Below are 26,110 nucleotides of genomic sequence, written 5' to 3'. Positions count from 1 at the left end.
GGTATTCCGGATAAGGGGTCTTTCCGTAATTTGGATCTCAATACCTTAAGTCTACTAAAAAATCAATAAAACATTAATTAAACCCAATAGGATTGTTTTGCACCCAATAAGGATAAATTATATCTTAGTTGGAATCAATTACAAGGTTCTGTTTTATTTCTACATAGAAAAAGGAAATCAGTTTTAAAATTCTGAATTATTTGATTAAAATGGAGTCTATGGGAGACGGGCATTCCGTAATTCGGAGCTTTCTGGATAACGGGTTTCCGAATAAGGGGACCGATACCTGTACTAAAATCTACAATCAGTATTGATGTTTGTATATATGGTTTTGTGCAGCATGTGAGTGTATAGATAGGTCAGGATAGGTTTATGTGTGCGCGCGGGGGGTTTACTTGGAAGGGCTGAAGTTGATGGACTTTGGTCTTTTTTTCAATGCAACTATGTAACTATGTAAGCTACTCTCCACAGTGGTGCAACTTTATTTTGTCTGCTCAGTATTTTGAACCTGCATTTGTTTACCAACATCTGCATTGTGAGTAAGGATAAACCTGCATTTGCTATTGTCTTGAACCATAAGGGTGAACTACTTGGTACTACTTGGTAGCAGCTACTTGTCATGGCTACTAAACACCCGAAAATACCCTGCCATAGACAATATGGAGAATTGCCTCTAAGGATAAAGACTCATGGGGACATAAGTCTGTTGCAGCGACTTTCACGCCATAGGTTACTATATAATACTATGGGCCCGATTCACTAAAGTCCGAAATAAGGAGTGCTATTTATAGCATGCGTTAAAAATCTTATCACTTCTTATTTTTCGCTCGATTCACTAAAAGGACACTTGTCATAATTAAGAAGCGATGTTCTTGGCGTTATTTATCTTGCGACGACATATTTTCAAGCAATATATTACGCAGCACACAACATATTACGCAGCACGTTGCTTGAAAATATGTCGTCGCAAGATAAATAACGCCAAGAACATCGCTTCTTAATTATGACAAGTGTCCTTTTAGTGAATCGAGCGAAAAATAAGAAGTGATAAGATTTTTAATGCATGCTATAAATAGCACTCCTTATTTCGGACTAGTGAATCGGGCCCTATATATCCTTTTTAAAATACTATATAATATACTATATATACTTTTTAAAAAGCTGCGGCTACTAATCGCTGCATGTGTCTTGGCCCTTAAACTAGGGATGTATGTATGTATGTATAACTTTATTTATAAAGCGCCACAAGGGTACGCAGCGCTGTACAGTCTTACAGAATACAAAATTACACACAGGGAGGACAAGTGATATAATAAATAAATACAATAAATACATATATGTATACATATATATATATATATATATATAAGTGCCATGTGGTATGAGACACAGTAGGAAGGAGGTCCCTGCCCCGTAGAGCTTACAATCTGAGTGGTTGGGTAACATACAGGCACAAACTGGAAGGAAAGAGTGCACCAGGTATGGGCATTTGCCCTTAAGCGCAGGACTGGGCAAAATAATGTCTTAGTGCTCCAGAAGGTAACAGCTGAGTTTTTTCTTAAAGAGAGTGGGTGAGTTTTCCCTACGGAGGGATTCAGGGATAGAGTTCCAGAGGTAAGGAGCAGCGAGATAGAAAGGTTTAAGACGAGCGCAGTGGGTGTGGATGGTGTAAAGAGACGGAGGCTCTGAGAGGAGCGGAGGAGACGACCAGGAACATGCAGGGAGACCAGTGAAGAAATGTAGTGAGGAGCAGAGGAGTGAAGGGCTTTGAATGTCAGCAGAAGGATTTTGTAAGCTATCCTTTGCTTGACAGGCAGCCATGCTAGTGAGCTTAATTGAGGCTGAGCTGGATCCCTCTTAGGAGAGAGCAGGAGGATCCTGGCAGCAGAGTTTAAGATTGATTGCAGGGGAGAGAGGTGGGAGTCTGGGAGGCCGGTTAGTAGGAGATTGCAGTAATCTAAGCGGGAAAGGATAAGGGCATAGATTAGTGTTTTAGCTGTTGCTTGTGAAAGAAAGGGGCGTATCTTGGCAATATTACGGATGAAAAAGCGGCAGGTTTTGGCAGTGTTATTAATATGGTTAGAGAAGGAGAGGGACTGGTCAAAGATAACCCCAAGGCAGCGTGCAGAATTTACAGGGTTGATGGTCATGCCATCAATAGTAATGGTGAAAGGAGGAGGAGGGCCAGGTTTGGGCGGGAAGACCATGAGCTCTGTTTTAGTTAGGTTAAGTTTGAGCTGGCGTCGGTTCATCCAGGAGGAGATAGCCAGGAGGCAATAACCAATCTGGGTTTGGACATCAGCAGTTCATGCAGGGGTGTCTAAATATATCTGGATGTCATCTGCATATAGGTGGTATTTAAGACCAAAAGAAGAAATAAGGTCTCCCAAAGAGAGAGTGTACAGGGAGAACAGCAGGGGACCAAGCACAGAGCCCTGAGGCACCCCCACACTAAGCGGAACCGGGGTAGAGGATTTGTTAGTAAGAGCGACAGAGAAGGAGCGGTTAGAGAGATAGGAAGAGAACCAGGATGCTGCTTGATCCCGGATACCCAGAGAATGGAGAATTTGCATAAGAATAGAATGGTCAACAGTATCAAAAGCAGAGGAAAGGTCTAGGAGAATGAGAACCGAGTAGCGTCCTTTGGCCTTGGCAGTCTGGAGATCATTTGCCACTCTACATAAGGCCGTCTCAGTGGAGTGCGCAGGCCGAAAACCAGACTGCATAGGGTCCAGCAGATTATGGGTGCAGAGGAAGTTAGTGACACGAGAAAAGACAAGACGTTCCAGGAGTTTAGAGGCTAGGGGCAGGAGAGAAACGGGACGGTAGTTAGAAAGGCAGGATGGCTCCAGTGTAGCCTTTTTAAGAATGGGTTTGACACATGCTTGTTTGAAGAGAGAGGGAAAAGTACCAGAAGCCAGAGATGAATTGAATATGTGGGTAAGAGCTGGAGTAAGGGCAGGGGCACACTGTTTTAGTAGGGACGAGGGCATAGGATCCAGCGAGCAGGTAGTAGGCGGAGAGGATCGGAGAAGCTGAGAAACTTCAGACTCTGTTACGAGACTGAAGGAGCTGAATAGGGAGAGAGGAGATTTAGGAAGGTTCGAGATTACCGGTATCTGAGGGTTGGGAAAATTGATTGCGGATAGAATCGACTTTTCTTTTAAAGAAGTCAGCAAAGTCCTGGGGGGTGTGTTCAGATGCAACGAATCCAGGATTCGGTTTAGGATTCGACTAAGATTCTGCCTTTTTCACCAGGATTTGGCCGAATCCTTACAATCTCATGACTTTTTGTCACATTAACATGGAAGTGGAAATTTTTCACCGCATGCTTCGCACACAGCGCTATTTTACCCTTCTGTATCCTAATTTACATATGTAAATTCAGAAACAGTATCCTTTACGAAGGATTCAGGTTTTCGTCCAAATCCAAAAAGACATGTAAAGCCTACATTTGCCTACAATGTAGATCAGTTGGGCAAGTCTCCCCCACCCAAATGGCATCATTTGTACTGCATATATCCCCCCCGCTTGCCAGCACCATCACATTTTCCTAAAGCAAATAGCAGCTTTCAGCCGGAGGCCATTTTTCCTCTGATACATAATCAGACACATTTAAATCTGCAAACAGCCTACACACACACACAGACCCTTATTCAGCATACATTTCATCAAGAATGCAGGCTCACACAGGCACAACTGTCTCTGATAAAAGTTCTGCTTTGTTTGAGCAGAGCTCAGGAGAGTTGGGAGAAAAAAATTGAAGCAGACAGCTAGAGCTGAGTTTCTATGGGAATCAGCAATGCCATCTCTTTACTGGCTGCTAGCCTGGGGGGCGTGTTTAGTAATCTGAGCTTAGAACAACTGAGCATGCCCACAAGCCAAAAACCAAAGCAAATTCCTGAGGGAGGGGGCTGAGTGGGTTACAGGAGGAGAAGGAAATCTAAGTGATTAAGGGGGTGCTGCAGCCTTACTATTAACCTCTGGACAACCAGAGTGGGAGGTATTGAAAGATTTCAAAGAGGCTGTTCACTGATAACATTTTTGTGTGTGGGGTTTACATGTCCTTTAAACACAAGTAGAGACAGTTATCAGTAAATGATCAGCATTGTCTATTTTGTAGCCATGACAAGTAGCTGCTACTAGTAGCTCCGTGTGTTTTCACAATAAAAGTTATTAGTTACAGCTTGCTGCAAAAGAACTCTTTCTCTACCATCATTATTTTACATCAGGCAGTGGGAGGTGTAGTTTCACAACACCAACCAAGTATGCTCTTCCACATAGTGAAGACCCACCGTATGAAATGGGAGTCAAATATACCCCATGCTTTATCATAGCTGGACTTTGGTCTGTATTACAGGCAAAAAGTGGTGATGTGTATGCTGGCAAATGCCATAGGGGCTGCTGTATAGTTTTTTTTACCCCCCAAAAAAAGTTCCTGGGTGCAGAGGCAAGCCAACCAGGAGCCCTAGGCCGGCACTTCGCCCCTACCACTGTTACCCCCCCCCCCCGCCCCCCCGCGTGTACATGAACTCAGGCACTTGCGTGTCATTGGGTGGGGTACGCAGCACATAAAATGCGCTGACGGCATGCAGATAGGGGAGCGCAGGAAATCAGCGGTGAGGGTAAGAAATCTAGGGGTTGGCAACAGAGGTACCGGCCTAGCGCCCCCTCACTGTTGCTCCCCGTCCCTTCTGCCTACCCCTAGTTCCAGCCCTGCCTGGGGGGCCAAATAAGGGTTATATTGGCTATTTGGTAGATCCTATATTGATTGACAGCCTACAGGAGGTTCTGTTTGTAAGTACACCTGGTTTTAGTGCAACTAAATCATACCACCAAGCCAGGAATACTACATCTGGACATGCTTGTCGATCTGCAGCATTGCTTTAACCTTAAACTTTGTGACCTTGAATTGTTTCACACAGAAGATGGATGCTGAGGTGATAATCAGTTGCATACAAGGAAACCAACTGGAAATATTTGTTTTTATTATATAATACGTCTTGAATATGCGTTTTGCCCATCTGTGGTGGTTCGGGCAATCTAGGGCTTATCGCTTGAGGTGCTGCCATGCACGAATGCAAAATATAATGTAAGCAACAGCGCGATACACAAGCACAAGGCGACATTGCCTGCTAGCGGCTAATGTATGTGAGGCCAGCCCTCTCACTCCTGTCACTCCCGGGGGCGGGCACTGAAGCGCTAATGTATGTGAGGCCAGCCCTCTCACTCCTGTCACTCCCGGGGGCGGGCACTGAAGCGCCAATGTATGTGAGGCCAGCCCTCTCACTCCTGTCACTCCCGGGGGCGGGCACTGAAGCGCTAATGTATGTGAGGCCAGCACTCTCACTCCTGTCACTCCCGGGGGCGGGCACTGCTGCGATGCTTACCATAAGGCTGCTTTGCTAGGGGGCGGTACTGGGGTGTTAGGGGCGGTGTTTGCGGGACTAGAAGACAGGGAAAAGCGATGAGAGTGTAACAGAGGAAAGGACACGGGAGGTTTGTTGCTGGGTTCCAGCAGGAGGTGGGGGGACTCGCAGCAGAACAGCTTAGTTCGCAGTGAGAGAGCCGTTTAGCCGGGAGTCCTGGTGCGGGGGAGTCGCGCTGCGGGAAAGCACAGAGCCGCTTTATCATAGTGGCCGAGGTTTGTTGGCTGCCATTAAAGTCATCGCAGCATCACATATTGGGCAAAGCGGAGGAGACAGCCATGAAGCCCAGTGAAGGAGCCGGGAGGAGCGCTCTCCTTACCGATAGAGACGGGGAGAAGGGAGCGCTCCATGCCCTGCCCGCTGGCGGAGAGGCGGCTGAGGACCCCTGGAAGGAATGCATGGAGACGGCTGTGCAGCTAGCCCTCCGAGCCGGACAGGTGTGCATCCCTAGGCACATACATGATTGGGCTGTATGTTTATGGTATTAGGGCTCCCCGCCTAGAGATCAGTGGCGTTCAACCTGCAGGGCATTCTGGGAATTCAGTACTGGAGGGCCGCAGGTTGGGCATCTGCCTAGAGTTCTGTAATTGCGCCTTCAGTGATATAGTTGCTGTTCTGCTATAGTGAGACACCGCTTGTTTGTCCTGTGTGTGCGCCGCACTGAGGCTTCCTGGGCTTCTACACGTGGGGCACACCTGCAGGAGTGAAGGGAAACCATGGGTCGGGCTGTGTAAGGCAGGGGGCTCCCTTATAGTATTAGCTTTAGTTTCCCTTCCATACCATCTCCTCCCATACTTCTGCTCTGATTATTACATGCGCTAAGTTGCCCACACCCTGAGCTCTACATATTATTTCATTATTTTCCATAATGAAAAAAAGGTTAATTTCACAATAGGGTCCTGAATATAATAAGGAAATAAAACTATGGATCTGTTATTTGGAATGCTTGGGTTGTTCCTGTAATTTGTAGATTTATGATTGATCCAGATACTGGGTCCCAAACCTGTACCTTTTTATTCCAGATATACTCTAGGTGAGTCCTGTGGCTTGCATTCTTTTATTTGCCTTTAAGGATAATTTAGGCTTAAATTATGTGATGAAAATATGACATTATATATGCTTCCTATTTCAGTGTGGGATTCTCTTTTATGTAAATGAAGGTTCACATTATGAAGTTTGTAACGTAAGAGACGTCTGGCTTTTGGCCCTTTAACTCCAAACATCAGTGAAAGTAGAAGAATATTACTGTAAATATACCTTATTGCAAAGTTCTGTAATGAATCACTCACCCAGGGATCCAGCTTCCTGCATTGTTCCTAGCACAGACTGGTATGGGCAAAAGTGCAGTGCCTCTACAAATAAGTACTTTTAGGTACCCAGCAAAAGCCATAGCAGCCCTGTGATTGAGTTTTGTTTTTAGAGGTTTTTTTTTTTTTAATTTATTCATTGACTGGAAGGAAATGTCAGATGAGTGATCATCTGGACAACCCATTAATTAGTGCCACTGGCTTTGTCAAGTTATAGACATTCCACTTCTTATTTATTCCTTAACTTTTAATGCTAATGCTAATGATTTAGTTGCTGAGATTGTTTGTTTAAAAGCAAGTTCCAGCAATAAAGTCGCTTGTCTTTTCCTAACAAGCAATTAGAGATTTCAACAACAGTGTGATTCTATTTCCCACAAATCCAGGTGTCTTATTCCCCGCCCACAATTAGAAATTACATTCAGTGCAATGGGGAAATCGCAGTGACTTCCCGCTCAGTGGGTTTTACTTTTAGCGATTCCAGTACTTTTGAATGACAATGTTTTCTTTGTAAAATCGCTCGAAAAAGGGTCTCGTAGCAATTTGGATCAATAAGCAATTTGAAGTAGTATTGTCCGTTTAGGTACTGGCGATTTATTTTCTTCTCTATGTAGAGACAAAACGTGTAACTTGTTGCTGGAACTCGCTTTTTAAAATTTGCAGCGACTAATCTCTCTTTGGGACATTAGCCTAGAGAACACAACATCTCGGCATGTCAGCATGGAGGGGAAGCCATAGTTGTACATATATAACTGTTTTTTGCCATTTGTGCTGAGATATTCTTTGCAAGCCATTAGGGCAGTGACAGATGGGGAGATTAGTCGCCCCGTGACAAATCTTCGTTGCCGCTGGTGACTAATCTCCCCGCAATGCCATCCCACTGGCAGGAATGTAAATCGCTGGTGGGGTGGCATACACGTCGCTATGATTTTCAGAAGTCGCCCGAAGTTGCCTTGAGAGGAAACTTGGGCGACTTCCGGAAATCATAGAGACGTGTATGCCACCCCACCGGCGATTTACATTCTAGCTGGTGGGATCGCATTGTGGGGAGATTAGTTGCCTGCGCCAACTGAGATTTGTCGTAGGACGACTAATCTCCCCGTCTGTCACTGCCCTTAAGGTGACGTGCTTTGCTTCTGTGCCACTGGGCGTTCATTGGATCTATAACTAGAACCAGTGCAACAGAACTCTTAACAGGCTTCTGTAATCCTGGTGAACGAAAATATTCTCAACCATTCTAAATACTAAGGGGGGAGATTTATCAATCCATGAATGCTCCGAATGCGTTTTTTTCGTAATGATCGTTATTTTTATGACCATCTTGACGACTTTTTCGTATCTTGCACAAATTTTTCATCGCGGTCGCGACAAATTCGTATTGTCGTGCCGAGTATGAAAGTTTCAGAATCATTCTAGCTTTGGTATCGTGACTTTCCTTGGGCCAGGTTGGAGTTGCAGAGTGCCATTGAGTCCTATGGGTGGCTTCCAAAATCATGCACAGAAAAAGTTGCGATCTTCAAAAATTATCGTATCCAATCCGAATTTTTCCCATTCGAGATTCGAACTCGTGTTTTGATGAATTGGCCCCTAAATGTAATGGCTTTTTTTTTTTTGTCTTATCTGTTTTTATATTTTCAATATAAATCCAAACTGTGGGGCCAATGCATAGCAGTGGAACAGAGGCTCATTCATTAGACAGCATAGTCTCATCTGTTTACTTATATTCTTAGCCACTGGAAAAAAAAATGTGTTTTGTTAAAGCAGAGAGATCCATTGCAATGTTGAGGGGCATATTTATCAAAGTATGATTGAGTCTGAATACAAAAAAATTGTATTTTTCCTAGTTTATAGAACTGTACGTATTTTTTACGAGTTTTTGCGTTAATTTGCGCAACTTTTTCATACTGTGCGATAAAATTTACGTAACAAAATCGTATTTGTTGCAACGTGTACGAAAGTTTCGGATTCATTCAAGCTTCGGTATCGTGACTTTCCTTTAGCCAGGTTGGAGCTGCAGAGTGCCATTGAGTCCTATGGGAGACTTTCCTTGGGCCAGGTTGGAGCTGCAGAGTGCCATTGAGCCCTATGGGAGACTTTCCTTGGGCCAGGTTGGAGCTGCAGGCCATGAGCCTGGGACTTCCTTGGGCCATTGAGCTGAGCCCTATGAGAGACTTTCCTTGGGCCAGGTTGGAGCTGCAGAGTGCCATTGAGTCCTATGGGAGGCTTCCAAAATCATGCACAGAAGGATCAAAGTCAGAAAGGTTTTCCCGCCGTTTACAATAGTTCGGATACGAAAATTTCATGACTTTCGGATCGTTAATACGATATTATCGTGACTAATACGATTTTTTCGTAAGCATTTTTGTGACATTTCCGATCATCAGAACTTATCGTATCTAATCCGAATTTTTACTATTTTGGGATTTGAACAACTTCTTTGATGAATCTGCCCCTGAGAGTCACATTTTAAGAGCAGCAAAGACTGATCCGCTCTGGATGTTTCTTGCTAGTTTGTTCTGTTGCAAAATGAATTGTATTTCTTGTGTTTGTATGACCTGATTGTCAAATACAGGGCTACATTGCTCCTATGTTACACTTTGCAGCTTATAGTTGTGGCTATGGCCTGTTCAAATACTGAAATTCTTGCAACTTCTGTAGCAATTACATCTTCAAATTCTTTCATTATGCAAACTAAGTGGAAGTGTCTTTTTAACAGCCATAAAATCAGAAAAGCTGACAGTCTATTTATAAAGCCTTATGTAAAATCTAAAATTCACCTATTTTTATATACAGCAAAATAATGAAAACAATGCTATTTTTTACACAACTTTAGACATGGCAAAGCTCATTGAAATCAATCGGACAAATAAAAAAAAAAAAACAAAAAAGGAAACTACAGGTACAAAATCTGTGAAAAATAATGCTTTTATGCAAGTTTGTAAGGACTTAAAATTATTTTATGGAACTTTGATATAGGAATGGGATCTGTTATCCAGAACGCACGGTACCTGGGGTTTTCTGGATAAGGGGTCTTTCTGTAATTTTTTTCCTTCTGTAATGAAGTGACATTCTCTGCTACAATAGATAAACATTAACATAAGAGACAAAATTAATTCTTAACCAATTATTGAGCCACGAAGCTAAACCCTTGACATGACCTGCAGCATCTGTGAAAAACATTAATGACCCCTGTTGTAATGTAATTAAATTCAAGAGCAATGCAAGATAACTAGACAAGGCTCAATTTTGCTGCTGCATTTGATTTTGGTTGTACTTGCTTTGTTATGTAGGAGCTTTGACTCATGATCATATCATGAAACCTGTGGTTATTGCAAGCAATCGCCCCCAACTACAGCACTGTGAGGAACTACCTGTGTTACTATGCCCTCTGTGTGGAAATGTTTGCATTTTAAATGTAAAAACATGCATAGCACAATAATACAGATTATACAATTTCTTAGCAGTAACCTGATTCAAAAGGATTTTACTCTTGCAGTATGCTTTTACATTGCACATAGTTCTGCCATTACTACACTTCCTTCCTCTCGCTACTGTCTAAAGTTCACTTTTTGACTCATAGATCGTTATCAAGCCATGGGCTGTTTCTTCAGACTCTTAGTAAGCAGCCATTTAGAATGTGTCCAGTGTAGTAATTTAATGACGATATGACTGCTGCCATCAAATGAGTCATAACTTTCAGTCATTACGTTGCTGACACACTGTTTAGTGTTTGCCAATAGGTTATGCATTATTATGTCTGTTATATGAACATGGCTGCAGCTGAAGGAGAGAATTACTGAGGGCAAGTGAAATGGCACTTGTCCTTTCAAAACAAATGTAATTGGCAAAAACTTTTTATAAACCCCAGTATAATTTGGCCAGTTATTCTCAGGAACATAATATAAATCTCTTGCAAAGGGTATTGGACATATTCCTAGGTCAACCTTGTTCCCATGTTCCATAATGTCACAACTGCGGTTTTTTCTTTGTGATATTGCCTACTGAGGCACTAGATTATGAACCTAGCTAGATGTCATCTAACATCATGTTGCTTCCTCATGGTGACACTAGCCTGTTATTTTCTATACTTTTGGCACTCTAATCTGAATGTTATGCCATTCTGTCTCTGACTCTCCTGTAGTAAAAGGTATTTGTATCTGCTGACAGATTTTTGGAGGCAAGAAGTGTTCTTTGAAACACCCAGTAACTGCTGCCAGACTCACAGTTAAGCTGTGTGCTATCTTTAGATGGGGATGGTGTTGCACTTCCAGTAAATTCCCTGGCAACATTGTGGCTTTTTAAATAGCTGCATCAAGTTCTTATTGTTAAATGAGGAGGGCATAGAAAATAATGACTGTAGAACTATAGCATAAGGCAACTCACGTAGACTGTAAGCTCTATGGGGCAGGGGCTTTCTTCCAACTGTCTCTTTTAGCACATGGCACTTAATCTCTCTATATATTTACTTATTTATTACTATGTTTGTTACTTATTTATTATTATGCTTCTCCTCCCCGTGTGTACTTTTCTACTCTATAAAACTGTACAGCACTGCATAATCATGTAGCGCTTTAGAAAGTTTTACATACATACAAATTTATAGATACTCCAAACCTCAAGCAATGAAGTGCCTTCCAAAGATTTATACCATGAGACTGTTCTCTTAAATAATAGATTCTCTCAGAATGGTAATAAATGAGACAAAATTTCAATTGTTTCTGTATTTTACCAATCCTGTGGGTTTTACTATAAGGACTTGGTAGCTGGTATTTAAAAATAACCCTGCTTAAACCCAGATGATGTAAAAATATAGTTAGTCATACTGACACGTTCCTATAACTGTTAGGAACATGTCTGTATTTTCTAATAATTCAGCACTGTGTCGTTGATTTTGTATAATACCTCCTCGAAGCTGCCCCTGCCCAACTGCACTTACTCCATCCCGACACTGCGACACAGCAAGTGTTGCCTGCACACATAGGGGGAGATTTACTAATCCACGAATCCGAATCCCGAAAGGGAAAAAATCGTATTGGAAACGAAAATTTTGCGACTTTTTCATCGCCGTCACGATTTTTCGTATTTGTCACGACTTTTTCGTTGCCGCCGCGACTTTATCGTATTTTGCGCGTCTTTTTCGTCGCCGTCGCATTTTTTTCGTATTGAGCGATAGTAAACGGCGGAAGAACCAATACAATTTTTTCACAAAAATACTGATCATTACGAAAAAACACATTCTGACACCTTCGGACCGTTCGTGGATTAGTAAATATGCCCCATAGAGTTGCCAGTCATTAATGCAGCATTGGTTCCCGCACAATCCTTTAATAGGCTGGAATACAGTTTAAATTTGTATTCCAGCCTATGAACAATCGTAATACCCACTGCCTAGTGTGACTGCCAGAAGCCCCCTTCTCTCCATGTAGCTGGCACACATTTACACAGGGTAAGTGCGGCTAGGCTGGGGGAGACATAGGGTCAATCTTTAAACCAGCATAGAGTTGTATTATTAGTAATATGCGTTCCTTACCGTTATAGGAACATGTCCGTATCGCCTTAAGTTGGGTTGAAAAAAGACTAAAGATCAACCCCTCCAAATGAGCCCCAATGCACATATAATATATATATATATATATATATATATATATATATATATATATATATATATATATATATAATATATATCTATATCTCTGTACACAAAATATCATTGCTACCTGCATTGCATCCAGTCCATGCATAGAATAAAAACAATATATTAGTGCTCTGCAGTTGGAGTCCCCTGGGTGTGAGGTAGGGCCTCAGACCTACCAAGAAGCTTCTTTAAATGTGAGCACTAACCTGTTTAGGGCTCTGGCACACGGGGAGATTAGTCGCCCGCGGCAAAAGTCCCTGTTCGCGGGCGACTAATCTCCGCAAGTTGCCTACCCCTGCCAATATTATACATATACTCGCGAGTCTTTTTCAGCGATTTGCGCGAAATCGCGCCGCCGCGTCTACCATCCCGCCGGCGACTTACATGTTCGCCGGTGGGATGGTAGACGCGGCGGCGCGATTTCGCGCAAATCGCTGAAAAAGACTCGCGAGTATATGTATAATAATGTATATTTTGGATATTTGACCTACCTAGGTTCTAGTGACACAAACCATATTCACGGATTAATGCTGCCCCTTTAACTAAAATTATGTTACTAAAGCAAAAGTCTTTACTGTATCACTGTAATGCAAAGTTTGCTTCCTAAGTGCCTGTGTGTCCTTGCATCATTTCAGTACTAGTCAGTATTATTTTGGTGGTTGGTGAAAGGTTCTATTTCATGCTGGCTTATTTCTGTAAACCCCTTTATAAATACAAACAAAGCACTGCACTGCATACACCCTGACACTTTTAAAACAGTGATCCTTGCAGGTAGCTCATTTAGCCCTTCCCTGTGCCTTCTCCTGCATTGCCTTGTTCCATGGCTTAACTTTGTGCCTGCCTTATTATTGTGTAATGAAGTAGTATAATGCTGGTGACTATGGCTTCTTCACAGGTCATAAAGAAAGCTCTAACTGAAGAAAAAAGGGTCTCAACCAAAACATCTGTGGTGGATCTAGTAACGGAGACTGATCACTTTGTGGAAGAGCTAATTATTTCAGCTCTAAGAGAGAAGTTTCCCTTACACAGGTATATTGCTATAATGTATTTTGCTGTTATGATATGGAATCTGTATCTGTCTTTATGGAGTATAATAAACAGTGGTTCTGCTGGCTATGAGTGATGCCCAACCTGCTTTCTTTTTACATTTGTCCTCTATTTTATGTTGGCAAAACATCAAAAATTGAAATATAATGTTTGCATATGAATTATTTAGTCCCTAAACATTTAATATTTCGTAGAGCCAGCAATAACCACTTTATATATTTAGAATAAGTATGTGCCTTCAAAGTATTGTATTGGTATTATCCTAGACCATTTGCAGTGGGGTGTGCTGAATAACACTATAATTTTAAATTAACTTGTATATACAGTACATACATACATACTATAATTATTTCTGGTTAATCGAACAAGTCTGTACCAGCATTGCATATGATTAATACCCATTCTCCCAGACAGATTTGCGCTAGGTTTTTCAGGTTACAAGAATGATGTTTGTGCACCTCAGTTTTCTTAGTGCACTAAATCCTTCATCAAAAGAAACACAGGGTTTCCTTTCTTCTTTTGTGCAAATATGTTCTTTGGTATCGGACTTCCTCTCTCAGTGCCAGAGTCTGGGCAGCTCTCCTCTCTCCATTCTCCTCCCCCCCCAATAAGAATTCACTTTCCCCTCCCATCAGAACAAATGGAGGTAGCTTTTAGGGCTGTTTACTCAGGTATGGTAAAGCTTTCTGCAGAATAAATATAGCGTTCTAGGTGGCACAAATGTGGCTAATCTATATCTCGCACAAAATCCTACTGTCCTCCACCTTCATCCTCCAAATCCCACAATTCCCTGTACAGGATATCAATAAGGAAAGGAACATCATAGTGCAATGCATTGTGGGTTATGTAGTTCCTGTATGCTGTTTGTAAACTGTTTTTACAATTTGTATCATCAATGTTTAGTCCCTCCTCCCCTGCCTGTATTTTAAATGATGCAGATTTCAGCATATAAAAATTCTATTCACACTTTTTGAAGAAACATATTACAGTGATAGGTATATTAGGGGTCTCTGTTGTTGTGTGGGGCTCTTTAACAATTTTTGCTGGAGTTCCCCTTTAAACCTAATCCCACCAAATTATCTGTTTTTGCCCCTTGATACATGAACCAAACCCAGACCTCTCTGCTATTCAAACTGCTGAGCCATGTATCTTTTAGGTTTCAAAGGCACCAGTTGGTGTAGGTGTGTTTGTCCTTCCTGTTCTATATTTATATCACCCACTTGTGAAAATGACGGGCTGTTTGTATGATTTTCTGTTTCAGTGGTTAGTACATCACTGTAAAAGGGTAAGGTTTGATTTACTGCAAACAAAGTGTAGCAGTTTATTTAAGTATTGCAACTGTAACATACTTTTCACAGCATGATTTATTTAAACTGAATAACCGTAAGGTGTCATTTAAATAATCACCATGGCTATGTGATAAATTTACAGGGAAGGGGGTAATAAATTAGGCCTTTATCTTTAGGTCACTTACCTTCATATCTTTAAGTATACATTTTCAAAGTATTTGAAGTACTGAAATATCCTAACATAACAAAGAAAATACAAACTGTTAATGTACATAAATATAAATGTGCATCATATACACCCAAAGTAATCTAAAGCATTAGTTCAAGGCCAGGTCCTGGACACACAATGTATACTTCCCACGTTTTCTGTCCAAATGTCAGATTTGAGAATGAACCTAAGGGCAAAACAGCAAATTGACCCAAAACCATTTCCATCTAAGAATTATTTTAATCTTGGGGTTTGTTTTCCTTTTCTTCTCTTAAAATGTGCAAGTAAAATTTTTCTTATCCAAACTTCTAAGAAGTTATATCCATTGTTTATCCGTTGCTGATACATCAGTTAATGCTTTCTGGATTAACAGCCTATTCTCCATGTGTAGGTTTATTGGAGAAGAATCTACGTCTGCAGGTTCTAAATGCGTGCTTACTGACAGCCCCACCTGGATTATTGATCCTATCGATGGAACATGTAACTTTGTACACAGGTATTTTTTCTTTGGAAATTTTGTCTAGGTTTTAAGGCTTTCTTATTTGAGACATAAATATTTTATTTATTAATTGGAAAATAAGTATTATTGAATCAATTGAATTGTATTGAATCAAGATTTTGGGAGTTCTGTAGAAAGTTAGAAAATTAAGCATAGGATACAGAGACCCTTTCTCTGTTGGATTGGGGTAGGCTAGTACAATGTCCATGCTTAGTCCATGAGAGAAATATTTCTGTTGGGCACCCCCCCCTCCACATGAAAACCAATTGCACATTTAGTAACAAACAGCACCACCTGAAAATAACTAAAAGAGCACCAGCCCTCCATCTTTATTCCCAAGCATCCCATGGCTTATGCTTGCACATACACAGTAGATAAGAGATATATATCAGTTTATTTATTTTTATAACTTATTTGATGCTTTTCCTAAGAAAACAATGGCCTGGGGACAAATGGACAAAGCTGCCTTTAAGCACAGCCTAAAATCAAACTGGGTTAAGCCTGTTTTTGTTTTCAGATGTCTTGTTTCATGTAAATATAATAACAAGGAATATTGTACAAATGAATATTGTGGGCAAAATATACCCTTGTTATTTTCATCTAGATATGCATGACTCTTCCGCACGCATGCAAGTTAATCATGACTTGTTACTAGTAAGCAAAGGAATATTGCCAGATACATAACATAAGTTCTCAACATACATAAAATGCAACCCATGAAAAAAATAAAAGCTCAAGAATAACCAGTAATTATTCTTATTCTTTTCAGGTTTCCTCCAGTTGCCGTTAGCATTGGATTTGCTGTCAATCGAGAGGTATAAAAAGTGTTCTGTAAGTTGGTAACCTGAGATTCCTAATGGTATCTCATAGGGGATGGGTAAGAGGTAAATTAATATATTTTCAGTATATGGGAACGTTGCTGTTTGTTTATGCTAATTTTTATGATTATGTTGTTTTGGACTAGATTTCCTAAATCTCATCTTTCACTTAAGTTTGTCCAGATTCCCTTTGAAGGATGATTTATATGGTTTTGTGTTATTGTAAGCATTGGTAGTTTTCAATGCCTACCTTAAGTCCACAATAAACACACATAAGAAAAGAGGGCCTAGTACCCTGCAGCATTCCACATAGAACATAACTCTAGCTGAGGATGTGACTGCTGACTTTGCATGTGGCTCTTTACCTAGTTTTTTAGATATGTGTACAAATAGCATTTACAAGGCCAGTAGATATTTTTTAAGCATCTACTGCGTGCCTTGCAAGAATCATCATATGAGCATACATGCAAAGATTGGGCAACTTGGTTGGCTTCAACTAGGTATGTGATAAAGGTAAAAGTTATACTGTATGGTAAATTCACAGCTACTTGCTATGTATCCCATACCAGTAATGCACCACATTGAAATTCAATTCTAAAATAATATCCTGTATGTAGAAAACCGATTACAGGAATGCGACCTGGGATTTTCCACATAATCTTTCTGTAATTTGGAGCTCCATACCTTGTCTACTAAAAATCATTTAAACATTAATTAATCCTTATTGGAGGCAAAAAAAATCCTTCTGTGTTTAATTGTATCGTAGTTACCTTCAAATACATGATACTGTTTATTAAATGTTAAAAATGTAAAAAATTATTTGCATATAATGCAGTCTTTGGGAGATGGCCTTCCTGTACTTCTGAACTTTCTGGATAACAGGTTTCCAGATAAAAGATCCCATACCATATTAACCCACATTTTGATGTGGTAGGGTCCGTCAATATGGTAAATATAAAAGTATAGCATTATTTAGGCACCATCGACACACAGGATTCTAAAGAGATCCGATGCAGGACTAAACTAACTGAAAGTGAATTTAGGACTGCCACAAATCGGCACAGAAAGCTCTGTCCTGCAAGCATCCTCTTATAAGTGGATCAGAACATGTATACACTGAAAAGCAATTCAAAGAGAGATTTATAAAGTACTACATTTACAGTTATGAGAGGTCATCATTCAAACCATTTGGTGTTATTACATTCAAAGCAAAGATCCAGTAAGCCTCTCAGTGTAAGAGGATACTTGTCACTAAAATCCTTTGAAAGCAGTACATCCTCTGTATACTAATAAATGAAGGGACATGTCACAATTCTAGGGGGCTGATTTACTAACCCACGAATCCGACCCGAATTGGAAAAGTTCCGACTTGAAAACGAACATTTTGCGACTTTTTCGTATGTTTTGCGATTTTTTCGGATTCTGTACGAATTTTTCGTTACCAATACGATTTTTGCGTAAAAACGCGAGTTTTTCGTATCCATTACGAAAGTTGCGTAAAAAGTTGCGCATTTTTCGTAGCATTAAAACTTACGCGAAAAATGCGCAACTTTTCGCGTAAGTTTTAACGCTACGCAAAATGCGCAACTTTTTACGCAACTTTCGTAATGGATAGGAAAACTCGCGTTTTTACGCAAAAATCGTATTGGATCCGAAAAATTCGTAAAGAATCCGAAAAAATCGCAAAGTACCGATCATTACGAAAAAAACGCAATCGGACTCCATTCGACCCGTTCGTGGGTAAGTAAATCAGCCCCTAGATGTTCTGTATCTGTGACCTAATAAATAAAGGGACATGCGTACAGAGTCCATTCTGTTTTATTTTGGATTTAGGCTTGCATTCTTATATTCCCTATTCGGTTTACCACAGAAGCAAACCAATATGGTAAACTACAGTAAATAAATTTATTGTGTAATCTGTGATGCAAGTGAATTGGGACTTTGCTATTTGTGCCCAGCTGTGTATGTGGGAAGACATAGAAAGCACACTGTTAAAGTATATTCATGGCCTGGTAGTTGCTAGCATGATTGTGGCCCATTATTGTGGCAATGCTTTTTATATAATTAGCTTGTATTTCAGCTTTGGTGCCATCCTAATCAGGTTAAGTTTAGGTAAAAGGGATTTGGATTTGGCATGGTAACAATTTCTTTCTTTTTCATGAAAATTTGCAATTTGACCTGAAGCTTGAATTTGGCGTCATTTATCATTGCACAAATGGAAACATGTATACTGGAAGAAAAGGTCATGGTGCTTTTTGCAATGAAGAGAGGCTTCATGTGACAAATGAAACTGGTAAATGCTTGTTTTTTTTGAGTTTTTCACTTTTTTTTGCTTCTTTCATATTTTATTTTTACTGCAATCAATAATAATATATAGTTTCAGAATGAAATATTAATTGCAACCTTAGGTTTCATTGGAAGACTTTAGTGGGCATTGTGTTAGGTATAAAGGTCAGTGTTAGGGTGCAACATTTACTTTCCTTTACGATTTTTGCTTCACAAAGTGTGAGTTTCTTAAAATTTGTATGCAGAAACTTGATTCTATTACAGGCAGTTGCCAAATTATTCTAAGGGCACTTTCATACAGGGCACTTTGTCTGCAGGTTGTTCACAATAGAGGAAATGTTGCAATATATAGCTCAGTGGTCACATACAATGGCTTTAAAGTTATTGCTCTATTTTCTTTCCCACAAATATCTATGAAAACTGCCACTACAAACTTTGAAAGTATAGATGGATGGATCTGCTAAATGATCACACCCATGTGCCATGCAAACAAAGTTTTCAACAAACTAAAATAAAAGACCATTCATGCTAAATAACCAGATTTTGTCACACTTGTTCCAGTTGGAGTGCCTTGTCTACCCCAAGCTTAAATATAATGTAAATATGATTTATGCTTTATAAATAATAAAGAGTTAAAGCTATTTGTCTTGTAGTGGCCCCAGCAACTTACTAGTCATATAATGAACCATTAGATTGTAAGCTTATGTTATTTATGATAAGTAATACCACTCATGATTACTATTTAATATTAGCAGTGTTTAGAATTATTGTGTTCTCATCTTCTTACCTTGCTGGGGTTCTCAACTCTACCATCCCTTGGAGGGTAGGTGTTTGTAGGAATAGACATAAAAAAATAAAGGTTAATTCCAATTAGAAATATGTGTTGAATCTGGGATCTTGCTAGGTTTGCCATATCTTGGTGTATATGTACAGGAGAATGCACTGTGCTGTTGCTAATGTGTATGCGTATGTAATCCTTCCCTCCTGTATCCTCTCTTAAGCCTTGCAAATAAACATGATGTTATCAACTTCCTATCTCCTATCATTAGATAAAATACTCAATCAGCTCAGTTATGTTCTTGATGGGACCTAGATCTACCCCAGGATACTAGCCACTACAAATATAGCATTCTTTGCCTTTACAGTTTAATTCATGGAGAGCACTTACAGAGCATATATTCTCTTTTTAGGTATAAGAAATGCTTTAATTTTAACGGAAATTGGCCCAAAACGTGATCCAGCAACCTTAAAATTATTCTTGGGCAACATGGAAAAATTGCTTAAATTTCAGGCTCATGGGTAAGAATTTATTTGAATACGTACTTTTTAGCATCAACTTCCCCCCAGCACACACTCACGCACACACACTAAATCCCATTTATGTTTTCTTGTAATGTAGGATTCGTGTGATTGGAAGTTCCACCTTGGCTCTGTGTCACATTGCATCAGGTGCTGCAGATGCTTATTACCAATATGGCCTCCATTGCTGGGATTTGGCTGCCGCAACTGTTATAATTAGAGAAGCTGGTGGAGTTGTGATAGATACTACAGGTTGGTCTGTGTTCTTTATAGGAAGCAAGCAGAAATTGTACACTGTATTTTCCTAAGACTGTTCCCAAGCAATTTTTCAAGTGAGAACTGCATGAAATTCACATGTGCTATTATTTTCCAACAATTTCAATTGCCAGCAGTAAGGATGGAACAGGTAGAATTGTGCTTTACTGTAAAAATCCAAAGGGTAAAATGACTGAAACTGCAGCACGTGTCACACCTTATTATGAAGTTAAGCAGCAGGCAAACACTCCACTGAAAAAGTGCATTTTACGGACTGAAAATCATCCGTACCAGTGGCTATTTAAAGACAAATGGGACAGGACATTTCAGAAATCTCTTAGGGAAATTTATGCTAGCAATCTTATCATTTATTCACATATCACAACATATTTTGCAATGATTTCTATAAATGACAGTTTATTTCCATATGTTCCTATCCATATGTAGCTTACATTCTAAAGTTCCCTAAAACATGAGCACTATGGTAAAAATCTTATCAGTAACCAATTAACCAACATACAAACTCCTTGCAAATAGCATTACATACAAAATCAGGGAGCACTCACCAGGTTAGTTCCGCATTAGCAGTGTCCCGTGCTAGCACATCCAGAAACGCCCCCGATCCAGGCGTGGTAAAATGCAGCAAAGTTCGTATTGTTGGATGGAGCACGCCAGGACCACTTTATCAGTAAAAATGTATTATCCTTTATTTCTTGCTTCCATTAAAAACATATTGACAAACAGAAACCCCCCAGCTTGATGCGTTTCATGGCTCAAGGCCACTTCATCATAGCTTCTGATGAAGTGGCCTTGAGCCATGAAACACATCAAGCTGGGGGGTTTCTGTTTGTCAATATGTTTTTAATGGAAGCAAGAAATAAAGGATAATACATTTTTACTGATAAAGTGGTCCTGGCGTGCTCCATCCAACAATACGAACTTTCCTTGCAAATAGCACCCTGGCTGGATTTGAACCCAGGACTCCAATTTATACTACAGGTATGGGACCTGTTATTTAGAATGCTCATGGCCTGGGGTTTTCCGGATAAGGGATCTTTCCGTAATTCAGATCTCCTACCTTAAGTCTACTAAAAAAAATTATTTAACCAGTAATTTAACCTAATAGGATTCATTTTCTTCCAATAAGGGTTAATTATATATTAGTTGGGATCAAGTACAAGGTACGGTTTTATTACAAAAAAGGAAACCATTTTTAAAAATGTGAATTATTTGATTTCCGTAATTCGGAACTTTCTGGATAATGGGTTTCCAGATAAGGGGTCCGATACCTGTACTGGGATTTAATTCAAGGAACTTTTTAGTTTAGGCTGCCTTTTCTTAGTGCCTCAGCTTGATGGGACACAGGGTGCCACAAAGCAGCCAAAAAAATTGTGACATTTTGACCTGCAGGAATCATAACGGGTGAAAATTTATGTTCCCATTTGGTGCGATGAGGAGGTATTTTGCCAAATCTTGAGATATAAAATGCTGTGTGCCCATGTTCTTCAGGGTCATAGCTGTCCTTGTTATTTCTTTAGTATACATTACAGGAAAACCAAAGGAAAATGCTTTCCAGATAAGGAGGAAAATACGACAAATAAAATCCATATTGCAGGTGCCCTTTTGTATATAATCCAGGTATGGAATCTTTTACCTGAAGCCCATTATCCAGAAATCTAACAATTACTGGAAGATCTATTTTTTCTGTGTAATAATAGAACAGTACTTTGTATCTAAGCTACATGAATACATATTGGGGACAAAACAATTTTTTGGGGTTTATTTAATGTTTAGAAATTTATAGCAGACTTGAGTTATGGTGATCCAAATTAAACAAAGATCTGTTATCTGGAATACTCCAGCTCCCAAGCATTCCAGGTTATAAATCCTACACCTGTATAGAAAACCCACAGCCGGTACTTGAGAAGTACAGAATTTGCAGTGCTTGGAATAGATCTTTTGTGGCCTATTTAGTGCTGAGAATGAACACTAGACTGCATATGCAACTGACCTAGTTTCTGTAGTTAACACAATTAAAGCTCACAGCAAGTTCTGCATAGTCCTCAAAAGATGCTCCTGCGTCTGTTTGGGGTAGTCGAAAGAATTAAATATATCCAGTTTGTAGGTAAGCGCTATATCTTTAAATTATTAAAATTAAGTAATAGGGCATAAATTATTCTTGGAAAGACCATTTCTTCGATTTACAATTCTAAATGGGAGCTGCTGTATATGTCTCAACTCAAAGCATTTTCTATACGACAGCACAGTGTAGTTTTCATAAAGAAACTGGTTTCAGTCTCATCTGAGGCAAGCAGTATATTAGCTTTATTATTTTGGATATATTGCAAAGAAGCAGGTTGTTCTGTGCATACAATAACTTTATTTGGCCCCAAAAATAAACAAACAAGTTCAAAATCAAGCTATTTGCTAAATACAAAAATTTTCTTTTGTTGCTCTGGGTATCTAGACCTCCTACATAAACTTTTATTACAATGTCCACGTGTTGCTTGTCTGATTGGCATTTTTATATTTGCATATATATATAATATATATATATATATATATATATATATATATACAGTGGAGGAAATAATTATTTGACCCCTCACTGATTTTGTAAGTTTGTCCAATGACAAAGAAATGAAAAGTCTCAGAACAGTATCATTTCAATGGTAGGTTTATTTTAACAGTGGCAGATAGCACATCAAAAGGAAAATCGAAAAAATAACTTTAAATAAAAGATAGCAACTGATTTGCATTTCATTGAGTGAAATAAGTTTTTGAACCCTCTAACAAAAAAATACTTAATATATTTTTTTTTTTTTTTTTTTTAGGAGGACCTCTGGATCTTATGTCATGTCGAGTGGTAGCAGCTGGAACAACGGAACTAGCACAGAGTATAGCACAGGAGTTACAGACTATTGACTACGGCCGAGATGATGATAACTGATCTTTCATATTCTTAACAATATCATGGTTCTTTCAGAGAATGGCACCTGAGTATGATTGTGCAATAGGTATTTTAATAGCTTATCTTGGTAGAACAAGGAATGTAGAGGCTTTTTGGTTAAAATGCAGCTGTTAATATGAAACGTTAGGGGGGTGGGTTGTTGTGTTTTTTTGTTTTAACTTTTTTTTTTTTTTTTAATTTTGGATGTGTTTCAGAGGTAATTTTTAAGTCTTTATATATGACCTAACTGTTTTCACAACTGTCTTGGAGTTTGTTTTGTGAAGTATGCAGCTTAAATTAAACTTTATTTTTTCACTACCTCATATTCCTGATTAACAGTTATATTGAGGTGCTACACAAGACAATCCTTTTTGATGTTCATTGTGTTTATTTTATTTTATATATTCTCAATTGTTTTGTCTTCAAAGCACAGCATTGTTCTGTTTCCTGTGTGGTTTTTGGATTGATTATTCCTTTATGAGCTCTGTGCATTGCACACCATTGTGACCCCTACTACATAGGATTTATTGTCCTGGAGAAGCATTAGAACATATGTATAATTACTGTATTTTACACACCACTTTAGTCCATCAAACAAATGTAAGTATCCCCAATGAGTGGTATATATAACATAAGTATATATAACAAATAACAAAAGAAATCAAGTAATTATCTGTCTGCCTACATTGCAAAGTCTACCAAGTTTCATTACTTAATATTTGCATCTGACAATCTTCTGGGAAGAATTGCATTTTATTAAACTATTTTTAATCACACAATCTAGCTACAGGTAATGCCAAATTACTAGTGTTTCAGTTAGCAGCCTCATCTGTTCTTTGTAATCAGACATACATTTTAAAAGAATAAAAATTAAAATGGGGCTGGTTTTTTTTTGTAAGGGAATCAGCTGCTATTTTAAATGGTTATGCTTTCTCCAGATAAATGTAATAAGTATTTAATGAAATACTCTGAAAAAAGCGAATCCTATGGAGCATACTTACATAAGTTTGCACAACAGAAGTCTCTGCAAGGCTATGATGCAAAGATTTGAAGCAGAACTGTTAAAAACAAAGAAATGACATTTTTTTAGGGGGCACCATTGGGTATTTACCACCTCATTCTGACTGTGATCATGTTGTGTTAAGAAATATTTGTAGACTGCCTTGTTACCAGTTATGCAAGTAAGTAGTAACACTTGGGTTCTGAGTTCCCACCAAGTTTAAATTTGCTCTTTTGGAGACAAAATTAAAACTGGTACAGTTATTGGGTTCTGTGTCTGCAATGCGTCCTGGTCAAGGGAAATTTGGATTCCACAAGCCATACATTGTATGCCTCTATACTTTTTTCCAAATTTCTCTGGGCAGCCCCGGGCCTTGTAAATTAGTTTAACCAGTGGAAGGGCATTATGGACCAATGTTATCCAACCTGGTACTGTGGGTGAATGAACAGCCATCCATCTAATTATCAACAATTTTTTTTTTTTTTTTTTGCATAGAATAAGCGAGTGCAGGCAGGCCTGGATTTGTGGAGAGGCCACAAAGACCCGGGCCTAGGGTCGCATGTTCCCATATAGAGCACTGGGAACGGGACACGCTGAAATTTTTGTAAACTCTGTTATCTGTTGGTGCAAATCCTCCAAGTGCAACTGGCTAAGTGCATATAGCAGTAGGCAAAAGAAAGATAGAGGAAATGCATAGTAAACAATTTGCTGGTGTAAAAAAAATACCTCCCAACTGTTTATTGTGGAGTGCACATACAGACCAAACATTTCAATGGCTTCATGCCCTCTTCATCAGTGGAAAAAGAGCACACAAGTTGACACATTAGTCATATATTCTTAAATTTTCTCCTGCCATAGTTATAGAAATATATAGAGCCACAATTTAAGCAAGCAGCCCAAGTTTTGCATGTCCACCGTAATCCCTATTTATTGGACTCTGGACACAGGTCTATTTTGCTTATTTAAGCCTCTGCTGCACTATGTTTTAATCTTAGTGGAATGCATAGATGCTTTTACTTACGCACTGCTTCTTTTCTAGCATTTCTGACTTGCTGAAGTATAAAGCAGTTAAAACTGTTAGCTCTAGTTTAATCCTTGTTTGTTAGCTACAGCATCACAATGTTTTAAGATAAGAATTAAGAAGAGAATCCCCCTAAAGGGAACCCAAGATGTATTGCATATCCTCAATGTTGTTAAAAGTCCTAAACAACACAAAACGTGGTGACAGATGTCAGTCAGTCATGATGTGTGATATGTGATACATCTCTCATCCTATCCATGTAAGGAGGCAAGAAAGGCAAGGTGTGGGAAGCAGTAAGAAGGGGTGGGTAAAGTGAAAGAAAAGCAGAAACATTATAAGAGAAGAAAGACGAAAGACAAAAAACAAAGGTAACAAACAAAGCAAGCAATAATAAACATATATATGAAAAATTAAGACCAGAACGTGGGAAAGGCAGGGGGTAATGCCAATATACAGTATGTAGAAAGAGAGCGTTTTCCAGAGGATAGGCAGGTAAATTGTGCCAATATACGGAGTTTACACAGGAAGTGGCAATGTCCCTAAAAGTACTCAATGACTCAAGTAAATTGGGGTTTGAAGAATATTTTTGAGAAATTAGTGTAGAATTGGCTCTTTACCTGCTAATAAATTTGTTTAACACAAAGCACTTTTTGGTCTCTTTGATTTGGTTGGGATTTGAGTACTTCGATTTGAGCAAATGCAGAAAAAAATGTGAGGGTATATAAATAGAATAATACTAGTCAAATTTTTCTTAAAAGTATTAAAATGCACACTTTACAGCAGTAACCACCAAACTGTAGGTGGCCCCAATGTTGTGACTTGAGGGCTCAGCTTGAAAACCAGTCAGGATGAGATTTGGAGAGAATAAATACTTTCTTTTCTAGATGCACCTAAAAGCCCAACTTGAAAGTTAGTTAGGTTAACCCTTATTTGCTATCTTAGATATTCTTAAAATGATGGCTGAATTGTTAATACAGTAATGTTTCCCTATACATATCTGCAGCTGTTAAAGAGATAGTGACACTAGAAATGGAACCTTTTTTACATCTATCATAACAATGTCTTTGCAT

The 26,110-nt window shown here is 39.2% G+C and overlaps 1 protein-coding gene across 1 annotated transcript; it reads left to right on the top strand.

The window, feature by feature from the left end:
* Window positions 1–5,408: 5,408 nt before the first annotated feature.
* impa2 (inositol(myo)-1(or 4)-monophosphatase 2) lies at window positions 5,409–23,381 on the top strand. The gene is made up of 8 exons (XM_002936080.5): window positions 5,409–5,866; window positions 13,264–13,397; window positions 15,304–15,408; window positions 16,181–16,226; window positions 18,414–18,522; window positions 19,706–19,814; window positions 19,915–20,066; window positions 22,904–23,381. Exons 1-8 carry the CDS (start codon window positions 5,708–5,710, stop codon window positions 23,017–23,019), a joined length of 930 nt encoding a protein of 309 aa, XP_002936126.2. The 5' UTR covers window positions 5,409–5,707; the 3' UTR covers window positions 23,020–23,381.
* Window positions 23,382–26,110: the final 2,729 nt, after the last annotated feature.

Source organism: Xenopus tropicalis, chromosome 6 (genome assembly GCF_000004195.4).
Source record: "Xenopus tropicalis strain Nigerian chromosome 6, UCB_Xtro_10.0, whole genome shotgun sequence".
Classification (NCBI taxonomy): Eukaryota; Metazoa; Chordata; class Amphibia; order Anura; family Pipidae; genus Xenopus; species Xenopus tropicalis.
This window is presented reverse-complemented; position numbering and strand designations above follow the sequence as displayed.